The sequence below is a fragment of the Peromyscus eremicus genome, chromosome 16_21, assembly GCF_949786415.1.
Source record: "Peromyscus eremicus chromosome 16_21, PerEre_H2_v1, whole genome shotgun sequence".
NCBI lineage: Eukaryota > Metazoa > Chordata > Mammalia > Rodentia > Cricetidae > Peromyscus > Peromyscus eremicus.
The window spans coordinates 11,880,629-11,900,271 of NC_081432.1; the positions used below are offsets into that span (position 1 = coordinate 11,880,629).

Sequence of the window (19,643 nt, forward strand, 5' to 3'; positions counted from 1 at the left end):
TGCCTAGAAAACTGCTCAGTACACACCAGGACAAGCTGGGGGATGCCTAAGTTGAACCGGAGCAGACACTGAATGGGCCCTAGAGCCTCTTCTACCTATGAATGGAAAGCAGTCATCCATACTGACTTATACCAATGCCACGGGCCACAGTGGCACCAACTACAACAGCTTAGTAATCAGAGAAACAAAACTGTAGGCCATGACAGGGTAACCTTATTTAGTTACTATTGATAATACCAAGAAGTAGATAACGCTTAAAAACAACAAAAACAACAACAACAGTCAGCTGGTCGGTGGTGGCGCACGCCTTTAATCCCAGCACTTGGGAGGCAGAGCCAGGCAGATCTCTGTGAGTTCGAGGCCAGCCTGGTGTACAGAGTGAGTTCCAGAATAGCCAGGGCTACACAGAGAAACCCTGTCTTGAAAAACCAAAACAGCTACAGAAGATTATATCTGGCCTGATTCTGTTGGCAGGAAATGTGCAGAGTGAACAAAACTCTAAAGACAAAAGGTATTATTACCCAGATGGCTCTGTGGGAATCTGAGTGATAACCCCAGCAGGACACTAGAAGGTTAGGAGGGAAAATGGGAAAAGACAAGATTCTATGTTACTCCCCAAGAAGGAACAGGGCTGTGGGAATTATTCCGCTTAGAAAGTGTGTGAATGGAAATGAAAGAAGAGAAGAGGCAGAGAGAAATCTCCAAGGGCCCTGGGCTTTGCTGAGTCTGATGGTTTCCTTTGGATGGTGGCCCTGGCTGAGTATGATGCTCTCAGGATCCTGTCCTGGTCCTGACCACATCCCCCCAGGCTACAGAATAGCATCCCCTCAGGTCAAGCATCCCCACGAATCCTGGGTTACTGCCAGTCTTGGGTGTAAAACTTGATGTCTTTACCTTGGGAAATCTCTCCCTGAAGATACAGCTAGTGTCCCATCCTGTGACAGTCTCCCTGTGCCCTGACCTTGCCCACCATCAGTGCCATCTGAACCAGTGTGACCTTGTTGCAGGCTGGCCCTGGCTTTCAGGGCATCTGTAGTATCGTTCTTGAGTCTCTCTATTCTGGATCACAAAGCTTGGGGATAAGTGTTATGGTATTCTTTTTTTTTTTTGGTTTTTCGAGACAGGGTTTCTCTGTGTAGCTTTGCGCCTTTCCTGGAACTCACTTGGTAGCCCAGGCTGGCCTCGAACTCACAGAGATCCGCCTGGCTCTGCCTCCCGAGTGCTGGGATTAAAGGCGTGCGCCACCATCGCCCAGCTGTTATGGTATTCTTGAAGCCTGGCATACAGGTCCTTCCTCATGAGGGCAATGTAGCAGGCTCCTGTGTACTGTTTGCTTGGGCAATCCACAGAAGCTTGGGACGATCTTGAAAAGGACCCTGGCCAAGGTCTTGTGTACCTACTGCACATGAGGGCTCCCGTTCTCCTTGCTGGGTGACTCTTTCAACAGCTGGCACCATCCTGGTGACTGTGTCCCAGATCAGTGCCACCACACCCCTCTCTTTCTGGCCCGTGGCTCTCATGTATCCTGGGTTCAGAAAGAGGGAGACCCCTACTCTTTCTCTTGTGGAATTCCATCTTCAGGAAGAGAAGTGGGGACCTGATAACTCAACTGGAATAGTCATGTAAGGGGGTAGGGTGGGGTAGACAGAAACCACAGATTCAGGCTATGGTTCTTGAACTAAGTGTTTAGTAACAACATTTACAGAGCAAAAAGGATGCTGAGGCAGGATCGTAACCTCGGATAGAGTCCGACACCTCCTGTCCATGGATGTGCATGAACAGCACCACTGGAGTCCCAGTTCCCATTCTGGCCCTTCCCTTGGGCCCTGCTCTCCTGCCTGGGGCTGGACTTCTTCCTGTCCTCTCTTGGATATCCAGGACTGTGCCTTCTTCATCTCAGCATAAAGCCTTACCTCACAGGAGGCCCCTCTACTCAGATTCCGAGCCAAGGTTGCCATCCCTATCAACTCCCAGCAGCGGGAAAAGGACAGCTAGGCACCCAACCCACATGGCACACAGGGAAGAAGACACTGATATCATCGGGGAAGCCTGGGTTCAGGGAGGCTGGCCTTAACAAGTCACGGACGTCTCTCCCGGGTACACCTAACTCAGAAAACAGTATCTGCAGGTGAGAACAAGCCAGAAGGCAGGAGAACGGAGCCAGACTGGAGTGTCAGGGCCTCATGGGTGTCCATGGCTCCTCCTCCTGCTTCCTTCCTCCTGAGATCACACGAACAAGCCCCCGTTGCCAGGAGACCGGCCAGCCACTGTGGAGGCGGCCAGCCATGAGTCATCTAGACCCTTTACAAGCACTTGGGTTCCTTCCTGTTTCATGAGGTTCCAGAGGCCATTCATCTCTCAGACCATGGCTGAGATCATGACCCGGGGGGCCGGAGCAGGATCCGGCTGTCTCCAGTGCCTCTTCGCTAACAATGACGATGACAATAACATAACAGCATCCAACGCTGACCAGGTCCCAGTGACACATCACTGAGCTCCAGATGCATCATGTCTCCCACTCCGACAACCGGCTACGTAAGGAAACAACACTGGAAGGGTGAGGGGGTGATGACTCACTCGGGTCCCACAGAGCATGGCAGGGCTGGGGAGCTGACAGAGATCAGCTTCCTTACCACACAGAGTCCGAGCTCTTTGTTCAACACTGCTCCATCCCTGGGCATGTTCTCAAAAACCCAATTTGAGTAAGAATCCTGTTAAGCCAGTTTTACTAGAAACCTCTATCCTGAGATTGTGTGTGTGTGTGTGTGTGTGTGTGTGTAAAAATATCTATAATATAAATCTAATATATATTAATATATACATATATATACACATATATATGTATATATATATGTATATATATACACACATATATGTATATATATATTTTAGGGATGCTTTATTTTGTGTGTGTGTATACATGTTTGTGGAGGCCAGAGGCCAACCTCTGGTGTCGTTCCTCGGGTGCTATCCACCTCGTTTTTATTGAGATAGGATCTCACTGGCCTGGAACTTGCCATAAGGACAGGCTGGCTGGCCAGCAAGGCCCAGGGATCTGTCTGCCTCAATTCCCCCAGTGCTGGGATTAGAAGCATGTCATCACACTGGGCTTTTATCCCTGCCCCCTCGTTTTTACACATGGGATTCTGGAGATAGCATTCAAGCCTCCAGATGAACTATCTCACCCTCATACTGCCCCTAGGTTTTTTTTTTTTTTTTTTTCTTCTTCTTCTTCAGTGTCTCGTGAAGGCCAGGCTGGCCTCCATTAATTCACTATATGGTTGTGACTAGTCTTGGAGTCATGGGATTTCCTGCCTCTATCTCTAAAGTGCTGGAATTACAGGTGTACACCACCACCTTTGATGTTTGGTTGGGTTCTTTATCTCCTACCTTCCTCCAGGTATTATCTGCTTACCCGACCTTCCTGGAGCAAAAATCCCATTAGGCTGGTCCAGCCAGAATCCTCCTTACTCACGGCATTTCCTATTAGTAATCTTCCACCCACTGCCCCTCACTTGGCTGTAAATTCCCACTTGTCTGTGCCGTATCTGGAGTCGAGCCCTGTTCTATAGAAAGGTGTCTCTTCCCTCTCAGAAGCATCCGGAATATATCTGTCTTTGTTGCCTTTACTGCTCTCTGGCTCTGGAACTTTCTCTCTTCTCTTCACTAGGCTGGTTACAGGGCACTCAAGACTCCCTGACAGAAAAGCAAACGCATCAAGAAACATTTTGTTCATATGGCAGCACCACAGTAAGGGGGTTTCAAAGAAGCTTGGTTTGACAGAATAGCTCTGTCCGCTTTCCACTGAGACCCCTAGTTTTCTGGTGGTAGTACTCAGAGGCCTTGCTTCAAAGCCCGCCGTTCTCAAGATTCCAGAGGTGAAACTTCAAGTCACTCAGAACGACTAGTGGGCCCCGAATCTCTCTTTGCTGTACTTGACAAAACCACGAAGGAGCTAGGCACCCAGTCTGTTGGCATCCTTGGGATCACCCCTGAGTGAAGCTGGGTAATACAGGTTCCAAGAGGGTCCTAGGGTCTGGGGTGTGTGTGAAGGATGCCTGGGTTGTGAGCAGATACCAAGAGGGAGAAGGGGAGCGGAGCAATGGCTATTGGTCCTAACAAGTCCCAGACAGTACTGCTCACCAGAGGACCTGACACAGTTGGGAAAGCATCTCCTTGAATGTCAAATGAGCACCCTTGAAGTCTTACTGCAGTTGGGTGTAGCACACACCTGATCCCCCCATCTACTACGGAGGCTGAGGCAGTCGGCCTGTAGGTGAGCTCCAGGCCTGCCTAGGCAAATCAGGAAGACTCTGTCTCCAACCAAAATAAGGAAGGGACGGGGCTGTAGAACAGTGGTAGACTACTTGCTTAGCACATGCAAGGTCCTGGGTTCACTCCCTTCTCTTAAAAAAAAAAAAGATCTGCTGTAAGTACCCTGGGAGAAAGCACGTGCTACACTCTCGAGGGACCCAGCCCTCCGTGTGACAGCCTGGACAGAGTGGGTGCTTTCAGAAGTGGAGCCTAAGTGCGAGGTCCTCAAGCCACCGAAGGAGGTGTCTTTGGGAGAAGCAGCTCTGACGGGACACCAGGATTCTAGGGAGGTAGTGAGGGCAAATTGTTGCAAGATCAAGCCTGATACCCAGACTACCCCCCCCCTCCGTTCCCGTTTCAAAATGCATCCTCCTCTTTCTACGTCACTATCAATACGATGGTCTTCTCAGTCTCCAAAACGGAGCAAAATGAAGCCCTTTTGCTCCCTGAGTAACCTGCCTCAAGCGTGCTGTACTACAGAAAAATGGAATGATACGGCACACAACACAGGGCCGGCGCCATGACAGACATTCATTCGATCCGTAACTGTCACTTGGTACATGTGCAAACACTTGACTTCTTTAAGAAGCGACGGCTTCAGCTGCAAGAACAAGTCTGACAGAAAATCTTTGGGGAACAAGACAGTATGATAGTAACAGACAGACAGAGGATATCCATACTGGGGCTGGAGAGGTCGCTCAGTGGTTGGAACCACTTACTGCTTTTGCAGAGGACCCAGGTTCAGTTGCATCATCACCCACATGGCAGCTTACAGCCACCTGTAACTCCAGTTCTGGGAGACCTGCTACCCTTTCCTGGCCTCTTCGGGCACCAGACACACATGTAGTGCATACACATATATGCAGGCAAAACATGCATTTATACACATAAGATAAAAATAAATAAATCTTAAAAAAAAAAAAAGACCCATACTGGAACAGAGGAAAACCAGAGAACTACCATGGTGTCCAGGGGCAGCGTGGTCACTCTGTGGCTGGCTGGATTAGTGGCAGCTGCCTGGCTGAGCATGGACAGGACACTTAGAGGAACATTTCTGTCCTCCAGTCTGCTCTCGGTGTACGGTAATCCCTTGAGGCCCCAAGCGCCCGAGTCCCCCAACACACTTCCACAGTTAAAAGCCAGGCAGCAGCCCTGTATCTCTTAAGACTCTAGCCAGGCAGGGGACAGAGAGGCAGGGGACAGAGACCTGCTCATCTGAGTGAAGAGGGTGGGTCTCCGCCTCTCACAGAAGTGACTTCACCACTCCTGACACTGTTCTTATCACGAGGTGCATTTTACTTCTCGCCCCCAGGGAAGGAATCTGGCGCTTGTGGGTGTGTACAGAGTTCTCACAGGTGTCTCTTTTCTCCTCTGAGGGGCCTCACACCGAGGTAGAAAGTCTAGGCAGTGGGGTGCCATACTCAAGACCTGACCCACTTCCGTGGGAGGAAGAGGTCAGACAGAGTGGCTGGGCTGCACTGCATGGAGTAAGACACACCAGCAGGAGGGTGAGAGAGGAGGCAGGAGGATTGCCTGGAAGCTCACAGGCCAGCTCATCTGGAATACTCAGCAAAGCAGCAGAGACAAGAGACCCTGCTTCAAAGTGGAAGGAGATGTCCCATGACCTCTACATGCCTACTGTGGGATGCCGTGCCCACACATGAAATAAACAAATAAATACTTCACAGAAAGAAGTCACACTTGTAAGAAAAGTAGAGACTACAACTTTTTTATTTTTGAAATAGGATTGCTCTCTGTAGCCCCAGACTGGCCTCTGAACACCAGAGTGTGATCATAATAGGCACATGTTAGGCAAAGCCATGAGACACTCCCAGCAGGTGGCATCAGCTCCTGTCTGCCAGGAAGCAGCGGGACACCGGTGAGGTTTCTGGGGCTGTATAAAGTTAGTTCCGAAGGACAGAGGGTCCAAGTGGCCCCTCCTGAGGCCTGGGGACCCTGCGCTGGTCCTGTATGGCCTTCCTGGGGGTTCCTATGCTAACTCTGGGGTGTACTTGTGTGTACCCTGTTCAGGAAAGCGGCTGGAAACTGGGCCTATACACCGGACAGACAAGGAGTAGGCTCTGGGACTCCTACTTTTCCAAAGAGAGATGGTTTCATAACCAACTTTAGCCCAGGGCACCACCTAATCATCTGCTTGTGGCTGCTAGAGCCACGGGAGAAACTATGGCTTCAGCTGAAGAAGTCTGACAGAAAATCTTTGGGGAATGAGACAGTATGATAGGACAGACAGAGAGAGAAGGAAGGACCCGTGACTGGGCTGGCTCTCCACTCCATCCCAGGAGTTAGGATGTTTTAGCAGCCTCCCATGGGAAAGGCCCCGGAGCACACGGGGGTGGGGAATGAAGGTAGGGGTGGGGGGTGGGGTGGGGGGGTAGGGGTGGGGTGGGCTCACCTGGAGCTGACCTTTCCCCATGAGCTTGTCTGCGCTCTCGCCATCTTCCTTGGGGATCTTCATCTTGTTGTAACACTTTTCATAGCAGAGTATCCGCAGGGTCTGGGAGCCTTCCAGCTCTATCTCAAACTCCTGTGGTTCCCCAAAAGAAAGAACGTTACCCACGAACCAACAGGTCCAACCAAGGATGTGGCAGTTCATCGCCGTGTCTGAACCACGGCTCAACAACAAATGGTTACCCCTGCTGCCCCAGAAGGACCCGGACCTCACACAACTCTCCTCACTTGGTCCTGGGGCCTGTGTGAGCATCCCTGTGGGCATCACTGTCACCACACTGTTGTTCTCTGACTGGATGTTTCTGGAAGCTTTTAAACCCTCTCCAACCTAATTCAAACTTGGTACATCAGCATCTATCTCCAAAGCATGGTCTTGATACCAACAACATCAGAATCTCGGGGTGATTGATTGTTAGAGGTGCCAGAATCTTGGGTTGACTGCTAGAGACAGATATTTGATAACTTTGGGTGGTATTGAGGTGAGTTCATTTTTAGGGCAGTGAAGCCATTCTGGTTAGTACTATAATGGAAGACACATGTCGTCATGTATTTGTGAAAATCCACAGCGTGTACATCTAACATCAACTGTAGCCTTTGGGCGATGCTCTGCTGATGTAGGTGAATTACATCGTATAAGATTTTAATAGTGAGGAGTATATGGGAATTTCTGCCCTTTCTCTTAATTCTGCTGTGAACCTAAGCCTGAAGGATGAAATTGAGGCTAGGGGTACAATTCAGGGTTCAGCAAACGCAAGCTCTGGCTTCAGTAAATTCTCTTTTAAAAAATGTAATTCATGGAAGGGCCAGACAGAAGGCTTTGGAAGGGTCCTGTGAGCTTTGTCTGCCACTTATTGTGGAGTTAAACTTGTTCCTCTATCAACCTTCTGAGCCTCCAGTGAATCCTGCATTTTCTATTCATGCTTATGTATGCATGGCTCTTATTGGGCAGAGCAGCTATTTCTGGGAAGATGTGTCAGGGGTATGGGACTTCCCTGGATGATCTGCATGTACACACCAGGTGACCCAGACCTCCCATCATGACCCCCTAGAGCTTTGGCTGAAGACACCTACCTAGACCTTTTGCAACCTACCTAGAATCCATCTTTGAGGCCTCTGAGGTCACAATCCCCCAATCCCCTTGTTTTCTGGAGGCCTTCTACAACGGGTCTCCTGTAGCTTTTTTTTTTTTTTTTTTTTTTTAAAGATGGAGCTGGCCTGGTATTCAACTATGTAGCCCAGGCTAGCCTTGAAGGCTAGGCAATTCTCCTGCCTCTACCTCCCATGTACTGGGACTACAAGAACGTACCGAGCAAGCCTCATGTGGCTTTATCCTGCCACTATCATAGCTAAGATGACCAGAGAGGTTAAGTACTGGTTCCCTTGTGTCCTTGTCCTATTTAAACAATATTTATAATGACAGACAATGAGGGGATGCTATGTAGCAAGACCTGGGATCTGGTCCCACGGTCCTCCTATTCGGCCACATGACCAAGGCAGACTAGACCAAGGTGCCTAGTGCTTCATGGTTCACTCCTCGGTGGGCAAGGGGTAGGAGGCAGCTCTATAATTTCGTTGCTCTACTGTACCAACTAAATCAAGGTTCTTTAGGGTGACGGCAACGGCAGAGACCAGAAGTGACAACTTAGAGGTCTGAGGACTTCATGCACACTGGCCTCTGTGCAACCATGCTACTCCTAAGGTCCAAGGCCAGGGACTACAGACAACAGACTGTGTAAACCTAGTACCTCAAGGCAAACATACAGGACCCTTGGAGACAGACCAGGGAGGTCCGGGGAGCCCGGCCCACAACCCTGACAGGCAGGGCCTAAGAACTCTGGAAACCGGAATAGCCACAGGAGCTCACTCGAGGTTCAGAGGAAAACCGGAAAATGGAAACCTAACAACTATACAATAGGCTATCGCGGGATTCAAAAAGCCTTTTAAAGTATTCTTTCCAAACAGTTCTCTGGAAAAACGGGTTATTTCTCTGCTGGGAGTGGGTGGGTAAGACTCTGAGGAACACAGAGATAAAATCTCTTGGCTGTATCACACACCTCCCCACCCCCACCCCACCAACCTCTGGGAGATTCCCGGAATGCTGGCAGCAGTGTGGCTTTCGGGGGAAGCCCTTCGGGAGCCCCTAGAGATTAAGATCTGTGGAAAACATCCTGGTGGAGGCAGGCTCCTCACCTCATTCCAGTTCGGCTCTGTCGTGTCCCTGTAGACTCGAGTCTTTGCTTTATTCACAAAATACCCAAAGGAATCCACCTCCAGAGTGCAGTACAGATCTGGGAGGAAGTGACAAGGTCAGGGTGACCACTTTTCTATATGACCAGCTTTTCTTAGGAGCAAGCGTTATTCACAAAGTCAGGAAGAGAACACTTTTTCTTCTTAAAATAACCCAAACAGTGGCTGGCACAAACACCAGCCCTCAGGCAACACCCCAGTCCTGCCAGAGGAGTTGGGAAATGGGACGTCTCACAGCACTCAGCATCTGCTAAAGTCCCGTCAGTGACAGGGAACCTATGCTGGGTGTGTGTGGGGAAAGGCGAATATGGCCTTGGAAGCCAGGGTGGGCTGGTGCTGTGCTGCATGGAGAGGCCGTAGCACAGCGGATGTCTCCTATCCTGGGAGTGAGAGAAGGTGGAAACTGGAGCCTAGGGGAAGCTCCTAAGATCTGAGCAGACCCTGATAGGAATTTCACCAGCACAGAGCTGGGGCGCAGGAAGTCCCACACCAGGGCAGGGCACAGGAAGAGACGGAGGCACTTGTTCAGCTGTGTGTGACATGGTCAAGTGTAAGTGGAAAATGACAGGTGGGGGTTCTGCATCCTAGGAAAGCCCTGGATGAGGAGTAAGGGAGGCCTGGTGGCGGGGATCGGGGAGGCCGTGCCAAAGACCTACATGCATATAGACAGAGATGACATCCAAGTGCCACAATGGATAATGACATTTGACTGACAGGGTAAGGGGGACAGTATGGTGGAGCAGGACAGCTATCAGTGGCAGTGTCCAGAGTCCAGATGAATACAGACTGGGACACCGGTGGAGAATGGCATCTGGCTGATGGCAAGCAGTCACAAAGTGGACCAGAGGCTGCAAGCCACAGGTTTGGCTTGGACATTTAAAGTTCAGAGAGTTAAGACATCAGATGGAAAAATAACATGGGAGGTCAGGTATGGTGATATTTTATTTGTACTGAAATGTGATTTTATTTGTATGTTAATAAATAAAGTTGCCTAGGGGTCAAAGCTAATAGCAAGCCATAGCAGAAGCCGGGGCTGTGGTGGCGCACACCTTTAATCCCGATCACATGACAGGCAGATCTCTGTGTATTCAAGGATACAGCCAGCATGGAGACACATGCCTTTAATCTCAATACCAACCATACAAGACCTGGAGGTCGGCCGGGCGGTGGTGGCGCACGCCTTTAGTCCCAGCACTCGGGAGGCAGAGCCAGGCGGATCTTTGTGAGTTCGAGGCCAGCCTGGTCTCCAAAGCGAGTTCCAGGAAAGGCGCAAAGCTACACAGAGAAACCCTGTCTCGAAAAACGAGGAAAAAAAAAAAAAAAAAAAAAAAAAGACCTGGAGGTCTGTATAGACAGGCAGTGATGAGGAGGTCATGTGGTTGGGTTTACAACCAATGAGAAGGCAGAACAGAAAGTCAATATAAAGACAGACACACAGGAAGTAGGTCTCTTTCTGAGGGGAAGGACGGCAGCGGCAGTGAAGGGTAAGAAAGGGTTTTAGTATCAGCTCTTAGCTACTGCTCTGACCTCTTGAGCTTTTAACTCTGCATTTGGCTCTGTGTTTCTTATTTAATAAGACTGTTACATCTACAGTCAGGAGTCAAGAGTTGGAAAGGCAGCCCTGGCATCAGTGGCTTGTTACTGAATGAACCCTAGGGGTAGGCCTGGCAAGGGAGGAAGATGCTCATGGACCATCCTTATGGTTCATCTTATCGACTCCACTGAATTTAGAATCCGTGGCAAACAGATTGCTGTGAGACTTATCTACCCTAGGTTAATTAAGATGTAAAGACCCACCCTAAATGTGGGTGGTACCATTCCACATGCTAAGAAGAGAAAGCAAGCTAGCTTAAGCCTTTGTCTCTCTCTGCTTCCTAACCGGATGCCATGTGACCAGCTGCCTCCTGCCTCCGTGACTTCCCTGCCATAATGGATGGTACCCTGGAACCGTGAGCCAGAGTAAGTTCTTCTCTCCTCAAGCTGCCTCTGTTGAGATATTTGTCATGACAACAAAAAGAGAGACACTAATACAGGTGCCTGGTACCACGAGCGGGAGTGTTGCTGTGATAAGTCTGACTGTGGCTCCAGGACTCTGGAATGGGTTTGTTGGAGGAATGCGAAAGCAACCTGGAACTCTGGGCTAGAAATGCCTTTGAATGCCAGAGTTTAATTTAACACACATTATTCTGGCGTTGAGTTTGGAGGACCAGAAGACTAAGAGACATTTGGACGGTGGAGGCCCACCTCATCAGGTTTCAGAGAGAACTGGGAAAGAGGTCATTCAGGTTATAGTCTGGCAAATGTTCGGGCAGTATTTTGCCCATGTCCTGAGAACTTGAGTGAGGCTGAATTTAAAAAAATAATGGACTAATTTGTTTCATGGAAGACATTTCAAGGGAAGAGGACATCCAGGCTGTGGCATGGCTATTGCCCTTCACTCTTGAAACATAGGCCTAAGAGTTGGGGGGAGGAGCTAAGCAAGGGGATCTGTAGAGCTACAGTGCAGTCACCCTTAGGCAGCTAGAGCAGCTAGCTGGGAGAGGAAGGGCATTGTAGCCCATCTGGGTTTCCTGGTGGCTTTGCTCAGCAGGTCTGCATAAGAGGATGTTTGGACCACAGGCCTGAGTGCAGGTGTTTGGAAGGGTCTACACTTGGCTGTATTGAGCAAGGGGGAGGTCTTTGCTCCTCCCCTTGGCATTGTCATAAAAAGCCCTTTTGAATAAAGTTCTGGGCTGGTGGGTTGAGACCCAGGCCCTCCCGAGGTTATCCTGTGTTTCCTGTCTTTCCTCTCGTCATCTAGGTATCTCTTTCTAGCTAATACTTCTCACTTCTCCCTACTCAAGAGTACCCTGGATCATAAAAGTGGCGGCTGGTCTGCCATAGAAGGGTATTCTCTATCCAGTTCAACAGAAGAACTAAATCTACTCTGCTGAGGGGGTTGAGGGATCCATGCCTATGGTTTCCTGAACTGGAGCTTGGGCTCTCTGGAATTTTGCTGCCATCAGGCCTTGGGCTCAAATTCCAGATCTAATAATTAAAAGATCCACCAGCAGGTGGCAGCTCATTTGTATGCATTCCCTGAGACAGATATGGGGAAAAGCTGAGAAAACAATTCTATTCCAGCAGGCTTCAACCAGCAGGGTCCCTCAAAGGTCCCTCACGAAACTGCACCTCTGGTGGACATCTGAACAGTGTTCCTAGGTTGCCCACGCCTCTCGCCTGATAGTCCTTCTTAGTTAAAGTTTACTTACAGGGTCCACCACCTCCCTGTCTAAGCTACTTACTTGAACTCTGTTTAAACCCAGTGGCCGAGTGGACGATGACATTCAGGAAGCCGTAGAGCCCAGGAGACTCATCATCTGCAAGAGAGACCCCAGAGGTAAACTTTCCGCCTCACCAGGATGGGAGGGTAAAGTGACCGGTTGATCCAGCACGGGAGAGTAGCACAGACAGTATGTGCCCACTATGGATTCTGCATTTTGAGTCTTAGGATCTAGGTGGGTTCAAAACATAGGCAAGCTGGGCAGTGGTGGCACACACCTTTAATCCCAGCACTCGGGGGGCAGAGGCAGGCGGATCTCTGTGAGTTCAAGGCCAGCCTGGTCTATAGAGTGAGTTCCAGGAAAGGCACCAAAGCTACACAGAGAAACCCTGTCTTGAAAAACTAAAAAAAAAAAAAAAGAAAAAAAAAGGCAAACTAGTGACCAAAACAAAGTTCCAAAGGAAAGAGAGGGGACTGGGGTGACAAAGGTATGTGTGGAAGTGTGCTTAAGGTGTGCCAAACCTGCCCATGTGTGTTAAGTGAGTCCATATGCACATGGACAGCGCTGAACACAAAACTTGGCATGGTTTCAGTGGTACTCAGGGTTCACACCCACCGTATTGACGGTCTGAACGGCTGTCACAAACCTGATGACTGGGGACAAAGCCTCTGGCCATTCTCTTCAGCTGCCCAGCAGTGGCTGCGCCTACCAGATCAGCCCGATGCCCCGGAGCCCAGCCTCACCCTCTTTGTTGATGGTCAGTGGAATGTGGTGAACAGTCTGAAGTTTTACACACGAGTTGGTCAACATTTGCAGCTCCACCGACGTCAGAGAGAAACTCTTGAAACCTGAAGGGGCGGAGCAGGTACAGGGATAGGTCAGTCACAACACACAGGGGGCAGGGAGATTAGGCTCCATGGCTCCCAGGTACATCAGCAGAGCAATGTGAAGTCCGGGAGAGCCCAGGACCAAGGGCTCCTGAGAGGATCAGCAATATTGCTTACAAACTCATGTGCACACATGCTGACCTGCCACCCAAGCACAGTGTCCACAGGGCAGGTTTGAATACAACAGGATGGCCTGGAAGCATCTCCCTGGTAGGTCTCCCCAGACAGACACCAGTGTAGCTCTGTCCTTGACTCTGCTAAGGTGGCTCATGTCTCTCAGTCAGGTGAAGCAAAGGGGTTTATTTCTGGGCACAACTTGGAGCAGGGGCAGATGCTGCCGTACTGGAAATGGTTTTGGATCTCCATGTTAGGCTAAGAATCCCTGGGACCCAAGCCCTTCCTTGGTCTCTCCCCGGCCACAGAAGCACTGAAAGAAAGAGACGGTCTTAGCTCAGCATATTATAAATGATGAGCCTTTGAGACGGGAGCTCAGGATGGGTCAGAGGCAGGCAGAGCCCCCAGCTGCATCTGTAGAAACGGGACCCAAACTCCTGCTTCAGCAGGAGCTGTTGATCTCTCATCACGGAGCAAGCAGGCCTCTGAGGACACAGTTTGTGGATAATGGGGAGCTGGGGAGCTGGGCACTGCAGCCCAAAGACTTGGAGTAAGGTCTACCATTCTACTCCCAACACTGTCCCAGGGCCTGGAGAGTGTAGCTTGCAATTCCAGAGAGAGAGGGGAAAAAACAAAACAAAACAAAAAAAAAAAACAAAAACAAAAAAACCAAACCAAAACACTAACAGAGAGAAGAGCCTAGAGAAGGAAGGAGTCATTACACTGAGGATTATAGTGTCTTGTCCTGAGGTGAGGCAGGAGGAGGACAGTGGACCAACACAGTATGGTTCCTTAGGGGGGTCCAGCCAAAGGCTCCTTCTCCATCACTACCTGCAGAGGGAGGGCAATGGAGCCCCAGGGGAGCTGATGGTAACTGGTGATCAAGGGAAGCCCAAGGATGATGCCATAAAAGGCCTGGCTGGGACAGGTTAAGAAGGGTGGAAGGTGTGTGAGCAGACATAGGAACAGCTAGCAAAGATGAGGAGTTGGGATGGTCTGGAGGAAGGAATCTCAGGGAAGATCAAAGGGCACGGAGGGTGGGGGAGCTCAGTGAGGCTGGGGAGTTCCTCTAATGGGCGTGCTGAATTAGTCGGGGCTCCACGCAACACTTCCCCCTGGGTTTAAAAGCCCCTCTGAAAGGAAGAGCCAAGCAGAGAAACAAGGGAAAGGGAGAGGAGTTGGAACATTAAGAACTGTCCACAGAGTATCCATCCATCCAGCCCTGATGGCTGACGGCCAAGTTCTCGGGGTACAGGGGACCACTCACATTTCTTCTGCTGCTCCCGGATGCTTTCTCTCCACTCGGCTCGCTCATAGTCGGAGGAGATCAGGAATGTGTAACTCTATGGTGAGTGAGGAGAAGAGCAGACCCCAATTATCTCTACTCCGGCTGAATCAACATTGGGAGAGCCCAGAGGGCAGAGTCTGAGACACACACCGTTCTCAGGCAGCCTGCTGAGTCCACGCATGCACACAGCCAAACTGACTACATTTTTCACACTCTACTGCACTGACTGTATTGTGGGCCATCACACCCAAGCACAGGATGGGCCTGTGTCCAGCATAAGTCTTACCTGAAATGCCTGGGTTAGGGAATGACTCTGGCCAAGGGGTTGTGGCTTAAGGGACATGGAGGAGTTATGGAGGTCGATCTTTAAGGTGAAAGCTGATGGAACTCTCACCTCTGTATCCAATCCGTAAGAGGATAAGACGGGGACAAGGCCCTACAAAGTCTGTCAACTGCTCTCCTTGCCACGTGCTACAGAATTAGTCATGCTGTGCATGTACAGTACATACGGGGCTAGTGGAGGGAGAGGCCTAGGCTATAGATGGCACCAGGAATCGAACCAGAAGAGAATGTCAATGACCCTGGAGGTCCCCAGGTTCCTGTACCTAAGGTCACATCTGCAAAAAAAACATGCATGCTGTCTCACCTACTCCCTCCCTGGAGTCCTGGCCACTCCCCAGCTGCAGGAGCTGAAGCAGCTGCTACTCAGCTGGGGGCTCCAGCCCAAAGCACCATCAGAGGGATGTGTGCCCACAGGCGACACGCTGCACTGATCTCTCCTGGAATGGGGATGCTCCCCAGAGCCTAGAATGGCCGTTCGTGGCACAGGCATCCATGAGCTGGAGACAGCAGGCAGCTGGGTGAGTCTGGACCGCGGCTGGCACTCACCTTGCCATTGCGACTGTGTACCCTGAAGGCCATGCTGGGGGACATTAACAGCAGCAGCGACTCTTGCTCTGACAGCTTCTTTCTCAGCCTCTCCATGACCTTGCTGCCCTTGTTTGCTCTCTGCGGAGAGAGGACAGTCTTGCCTTCTCATCTGGAACCAAATGCCACCTGCTCCCCGTCAGCTGTGGTCCATCGCTTTCCACCCTTACCCCCGGGCTCACGGAGCACAGAATCCCATCTGTCTACTCAGCACAGTCCAGGGCCTTCGTCAGCTGTTGCTGGTGGCCTTTAGAGGATGTCAACAGCCTTTCCTTGGGGTCGAGCCTCAGCGCTAACTGGGGTCATACTCACTAAGCCCTTCCTGAGGAATGAGCCTTTCTCATAAGAGCAGAGGAGAGGACTTCTGCTTTTCAAAACCTGGACAACAATGTTCAGGAGTTACTGGCACCTAGGGGACCTTTTACCTTGGTAAAGGACCTTTACCTTTTACCTTTTACCTTCCTGCCTTGGTCACATTTAACATCAGGCCCCTAGAATGTTGGGGGTCGGGGAGGAGAGGGTCCTAGTACATTAAGATGAATGTCACCATGATCTGATCAGAAAACCCCTGCCTGTCCTGAGCTGCGTGGAACCTTCCTGAAGCCACTATACCCTGGAAAGAAGACTGTGGCCTCTCATAAGCTGGTGCCCCGACACCAATTCCCAGATGAAGAGCATGGTGTGGGATGGAAACAACTATCGGTAGGCAGCAGGGCCCAGGAACCCTGAGGATGCAGCGCTTCCTCTGCTTAGGGACAGTCCTACAGAGGTCATAAATAAACCATTAACATCCACTGCGGTCTTGGATTTCCCCTGTCTGAAGCTACGGGGCTTCCCTGTACGCTCCTAAATGTGCAAGATTTACAGTGTGGAGATCTAGGAAGGGACATACCGGCTGAAGAGGACCCCTATCCTGCTGCATGCGCTTCACCAGGGATCCAGGGGGTGTCCTTGAGCTGAGGCCCGATTTCTGATGATACAACTTGTTTGTGGCTAATACCAGCCCCTCCCCAAACTCTGGTCTGGATTAACCCTAGACTCAAGGGATCCACACCCACTCTTTACACCTTCTAAAAGTTCTCCAGAAAAGAATTCAGGGGACTGCAATCCAAGGCAGCTAGAGGGGCCAACCTCTCCATCCCCACATCCTAGACTGCCCTGAGTCCTCTATGGCCTAAATGGGACACACCCCTCCCATTAAGCATGTCTCCCTGCCTCGGTACTATGTGGATGCTGCCTGAGCACCAGCTAGCTGCCGTTCTAAATATGGAGAAGGCTTGGGTGGGAGGATTGCTTAGGCCCAGGACACCAGCCTGGACAACCCACCAAGACCTTGTCTCTTAACAAGCAAAAGAATGCTCTTAGTTGTCCCAGGTATACACTCTTTCTCTGCCTCACTTTTCATTTCTCCTTGGTGGGAAAGTGGTCCTCCCACTCTTGTGTGCCTTTCTTGCCCAGGATCTGAGAATAACAATCTCCCGGCTTGTTTTCTACGTGGTAGGACATTACATTTACACCTTCCATGAGAAGAATCAGAGGCTACCCGAGGCCAGGTTTTCCCGGGATGCCAGGCGAGGATGGGGTAGGGGAGAGAATGAGAAGACGGGAAAAGGTAGGTACAAGGCTGGGCTCTTAACATTCCAGGGATGGCCACGCAGGCGTCAACTGGACATGGGTCAGAAAGGAGTCACAGGGGACCGGCGAGTGCACACGAACCTTCTGTACGAGGGTCGCTGATCACAAGCCAGGTAAGTGGACGTCAAGCAGTTTTACAGACGGGGTTAAGTATCCTATAATAGGCACCCTGAGACACCAGTACCAGTATACCTCATTTCCCACTGGGGTTGGGTTGCTAGTGACTTTGGTATGAGAACTCAAATTTAGTTGGAGGCTTCTCAAGACAACCTGAGTCTAGCTACGACCAGATGCCCAGCACTCTAGGAGCTGGGAACTCTCACAGGTCCCAGCAGATCCTGGGGACAGATGCCTGGCCAAGACCGAGAAGGCACCTGTTTGGCCTGCTGTGTACTCAGGCTACACAGACCCTGGCCTGAGCTCCCAATCGGTCGCACCTTCTCTCGTTGGATGTCACTCTTGATTTGGGAGATTTTGATCTTCAAGGCATCCAGTTCCTCATCTGGCACCAGAGGGATGTTGGGTACTGCCTCCAATTCATCCACCATCTGGAAGCTGAGGTCCGTGAGCGGAATGTACCATTTACAGTCATATTGCTGGGTTTTGCTGGAGAGGGAAGAGGACATTAGCAGACCAGCTACTTTCCTTTGCTTCTGGGAATCAGAGAGCCATAGGTCTGCAGCTGGGCCGTTCACCCTACTTCAGACTCTGCACATGCTTCATGTAACAGGCTAGGTTGAGGTTGGCAGGAGACACCGCCAGCCCCAGTTATGGACAGGACAGGACTGAAGTTCAGAGCATAGAGTCTGAGAGGCTGCGATCTATCTGTTATAATCCCTTCACTTGGGAGACAGGGAGTGAAGGCCCCACTTCTGAGTGAGTCATTAAGTTCATTTGTACGAAGTCAGTGGAAATGTGTAAGGAGACTCCACTGTGTTTACATCTGTTCTAACATGACCTCTTGACTCCATTCCAATCTGGTGTATCCTGGGCAAATCTCTGGTGGTGGTAGTGGTGGTGGTGGTGGTAGTGGTGTGTGTGTGTGTGTGTGTGTGTGTGTGTGTGTGTGTGTGTGTGTGTGTATTTTGGGCAATTCACTGGTGGTGGTGGTGTGGTGTGTGTGTGTACGTGTGTGTGTGTTTTGGGCAGTTCACTGGTGGTGGTGGTGGTGGTGGTGGTGTGTGTAAAACTTAGAAGGCATCACAGCTTGGCAAGACAGAAGTACAGCTACCACCTAGTGACTGGCTGCTGACAGGGGAGGGTTCCTGGCCCACAAATGCAGCCCTGGACACTCACTCTTGGATGGTTTATGATGAGACCTTCCCCCAACAATAGGAGTCATAACCTTGTCTTTCCCTCATTACAGAAGGCAGAGACATGTCACTGTCCTGCCCTGTGACACCTCCAGATGGTTAGTGACAACCCTGACTTTGTGCTTGATTCATATCCAGATGGAAACAATGTAAGGAGTGGGGGGGGGGGGAGGTGTCTGGCTACATTGTTATCTGTGTCTGTCGGAAACCCACCCTCCCAAAGCACCGTGGCCAGGGCACGGCCAACGTCACTCACCCTCCACTTTGCTTCTTCAGCTTGGTGCAAAGGAGCAGGTCGGTGAATAGGAAGATGTGGCGCAGCTTGCGGGCCCCCTCCACCAGCTCCACCATGAAGCTGTCCTTCAGCAGCTGCCGGTGCTGTGGGCACAGTGTGGACAGGCCGCAAGTCAGGGTGATGGGTGTGGCAGGGAGCTGGGGCACCGGGGCCTCTGGGCTCAGCAGGAGAGGAGACTATCTAGAAACCTCTTTCCTTTGGGGATTTTCACTCTCTCCACATTGGCTTCCAACATGTTCTATTCATCTTCCTTGCCTGCTAACAGGTGGAGCTGCCATGGCATCTCTTTGGTTCAGCCAATTATTCTGAGTCCCACCTAGATGCTTGGCCCATAGAAGAACACCAGAGAATGAGGCAGAGGTGGACATCAGTTTGGGGTGACCAGTGCCTCTCTGAGGTGCTGGCCGGAGGTCAGCCACACAGAAGGGATGTCCCTGTTGAGTGACTGTTCTCAGGCACAGGCACAGTACTCCAGGGACTGATCGGGCAGCCTATCAGTAGGGAGAAGACAGGCCCAGGAATTCTTTGAGAAGAGCAGTGCTGGGATACGGGCTGGGTCTAAGGCTGAAGGCTTCAGGAAGCCATGGACTTATGTGTGGACCCCACCTCTGGCCCTTCCCCAGACTCTAATGACTAAGAACAAGGCCAACAGAGAGAAGAGGCGGACAGCATAGGATGTGTGACATGGGTGGGCAGGGCCTAGAACAAAGAAAAGGATATGAAGAGTCTCCCACAGGCCCCAAGCCTTCTGTACCTCAACAGTCCATCTGAAAGCCAAGGGACAGTCCACCTCACTTGTCCAACTCAAGAAGTTGCTAAGCAGGCACAGTAAGGTAAGTCATTAATTTATTCAAACAATGCCAGACACCTCATGTGGGTCAGGTGATGTGC

The 19,643-nt window shown here is 50.8% G+C and overlaps 1 protein-coding gene across 1 annotated transcript in view; it reads right to left on the reverse strand.

Annotated features, from left to right (window-relative positions):
• Bcr (BCR activator of RhoGEF and GTPase) overlaps positions 1-19,643 on the reverse strand; it is a 125,261-nt gene that overhangs the window by 10,068 nt on the left and 95,550 nt on the right. The window contains exons 9-16 of the mRNA XM_059281478.1: positions 18,714-18,835; positions 17,582-17,750; positions 15,471-15,590; positions 14,562-14,637; positions 13,037-13,141; positions 12,315-12,389; positions 8,974-9,071; positions 6,728-6,859 (exon numbers count right to left, since the gene is read on the reverse strand). Coding sequence (XP_059137461.1) covers positions 6,728-6,859; positions 8,974-9,071; positions 12,315-12,389; positions 13,037-13,141; positions 14,562-14,637; positions 15,471-15,590; positions 17,582-17,750; positions 18,714-18,835 — 897 coding nt within the window. The remainder of the gene's footprint in view (positions 1-6,727; positions 6,860-8,973; positions 9,072-12,314; positions 12,390-13,036; positions 13,142-14,561; positions 14,638-15,470; positions 15,591-17,581; positions 17,751-18,713; positions 18,836-19,643) is intronic.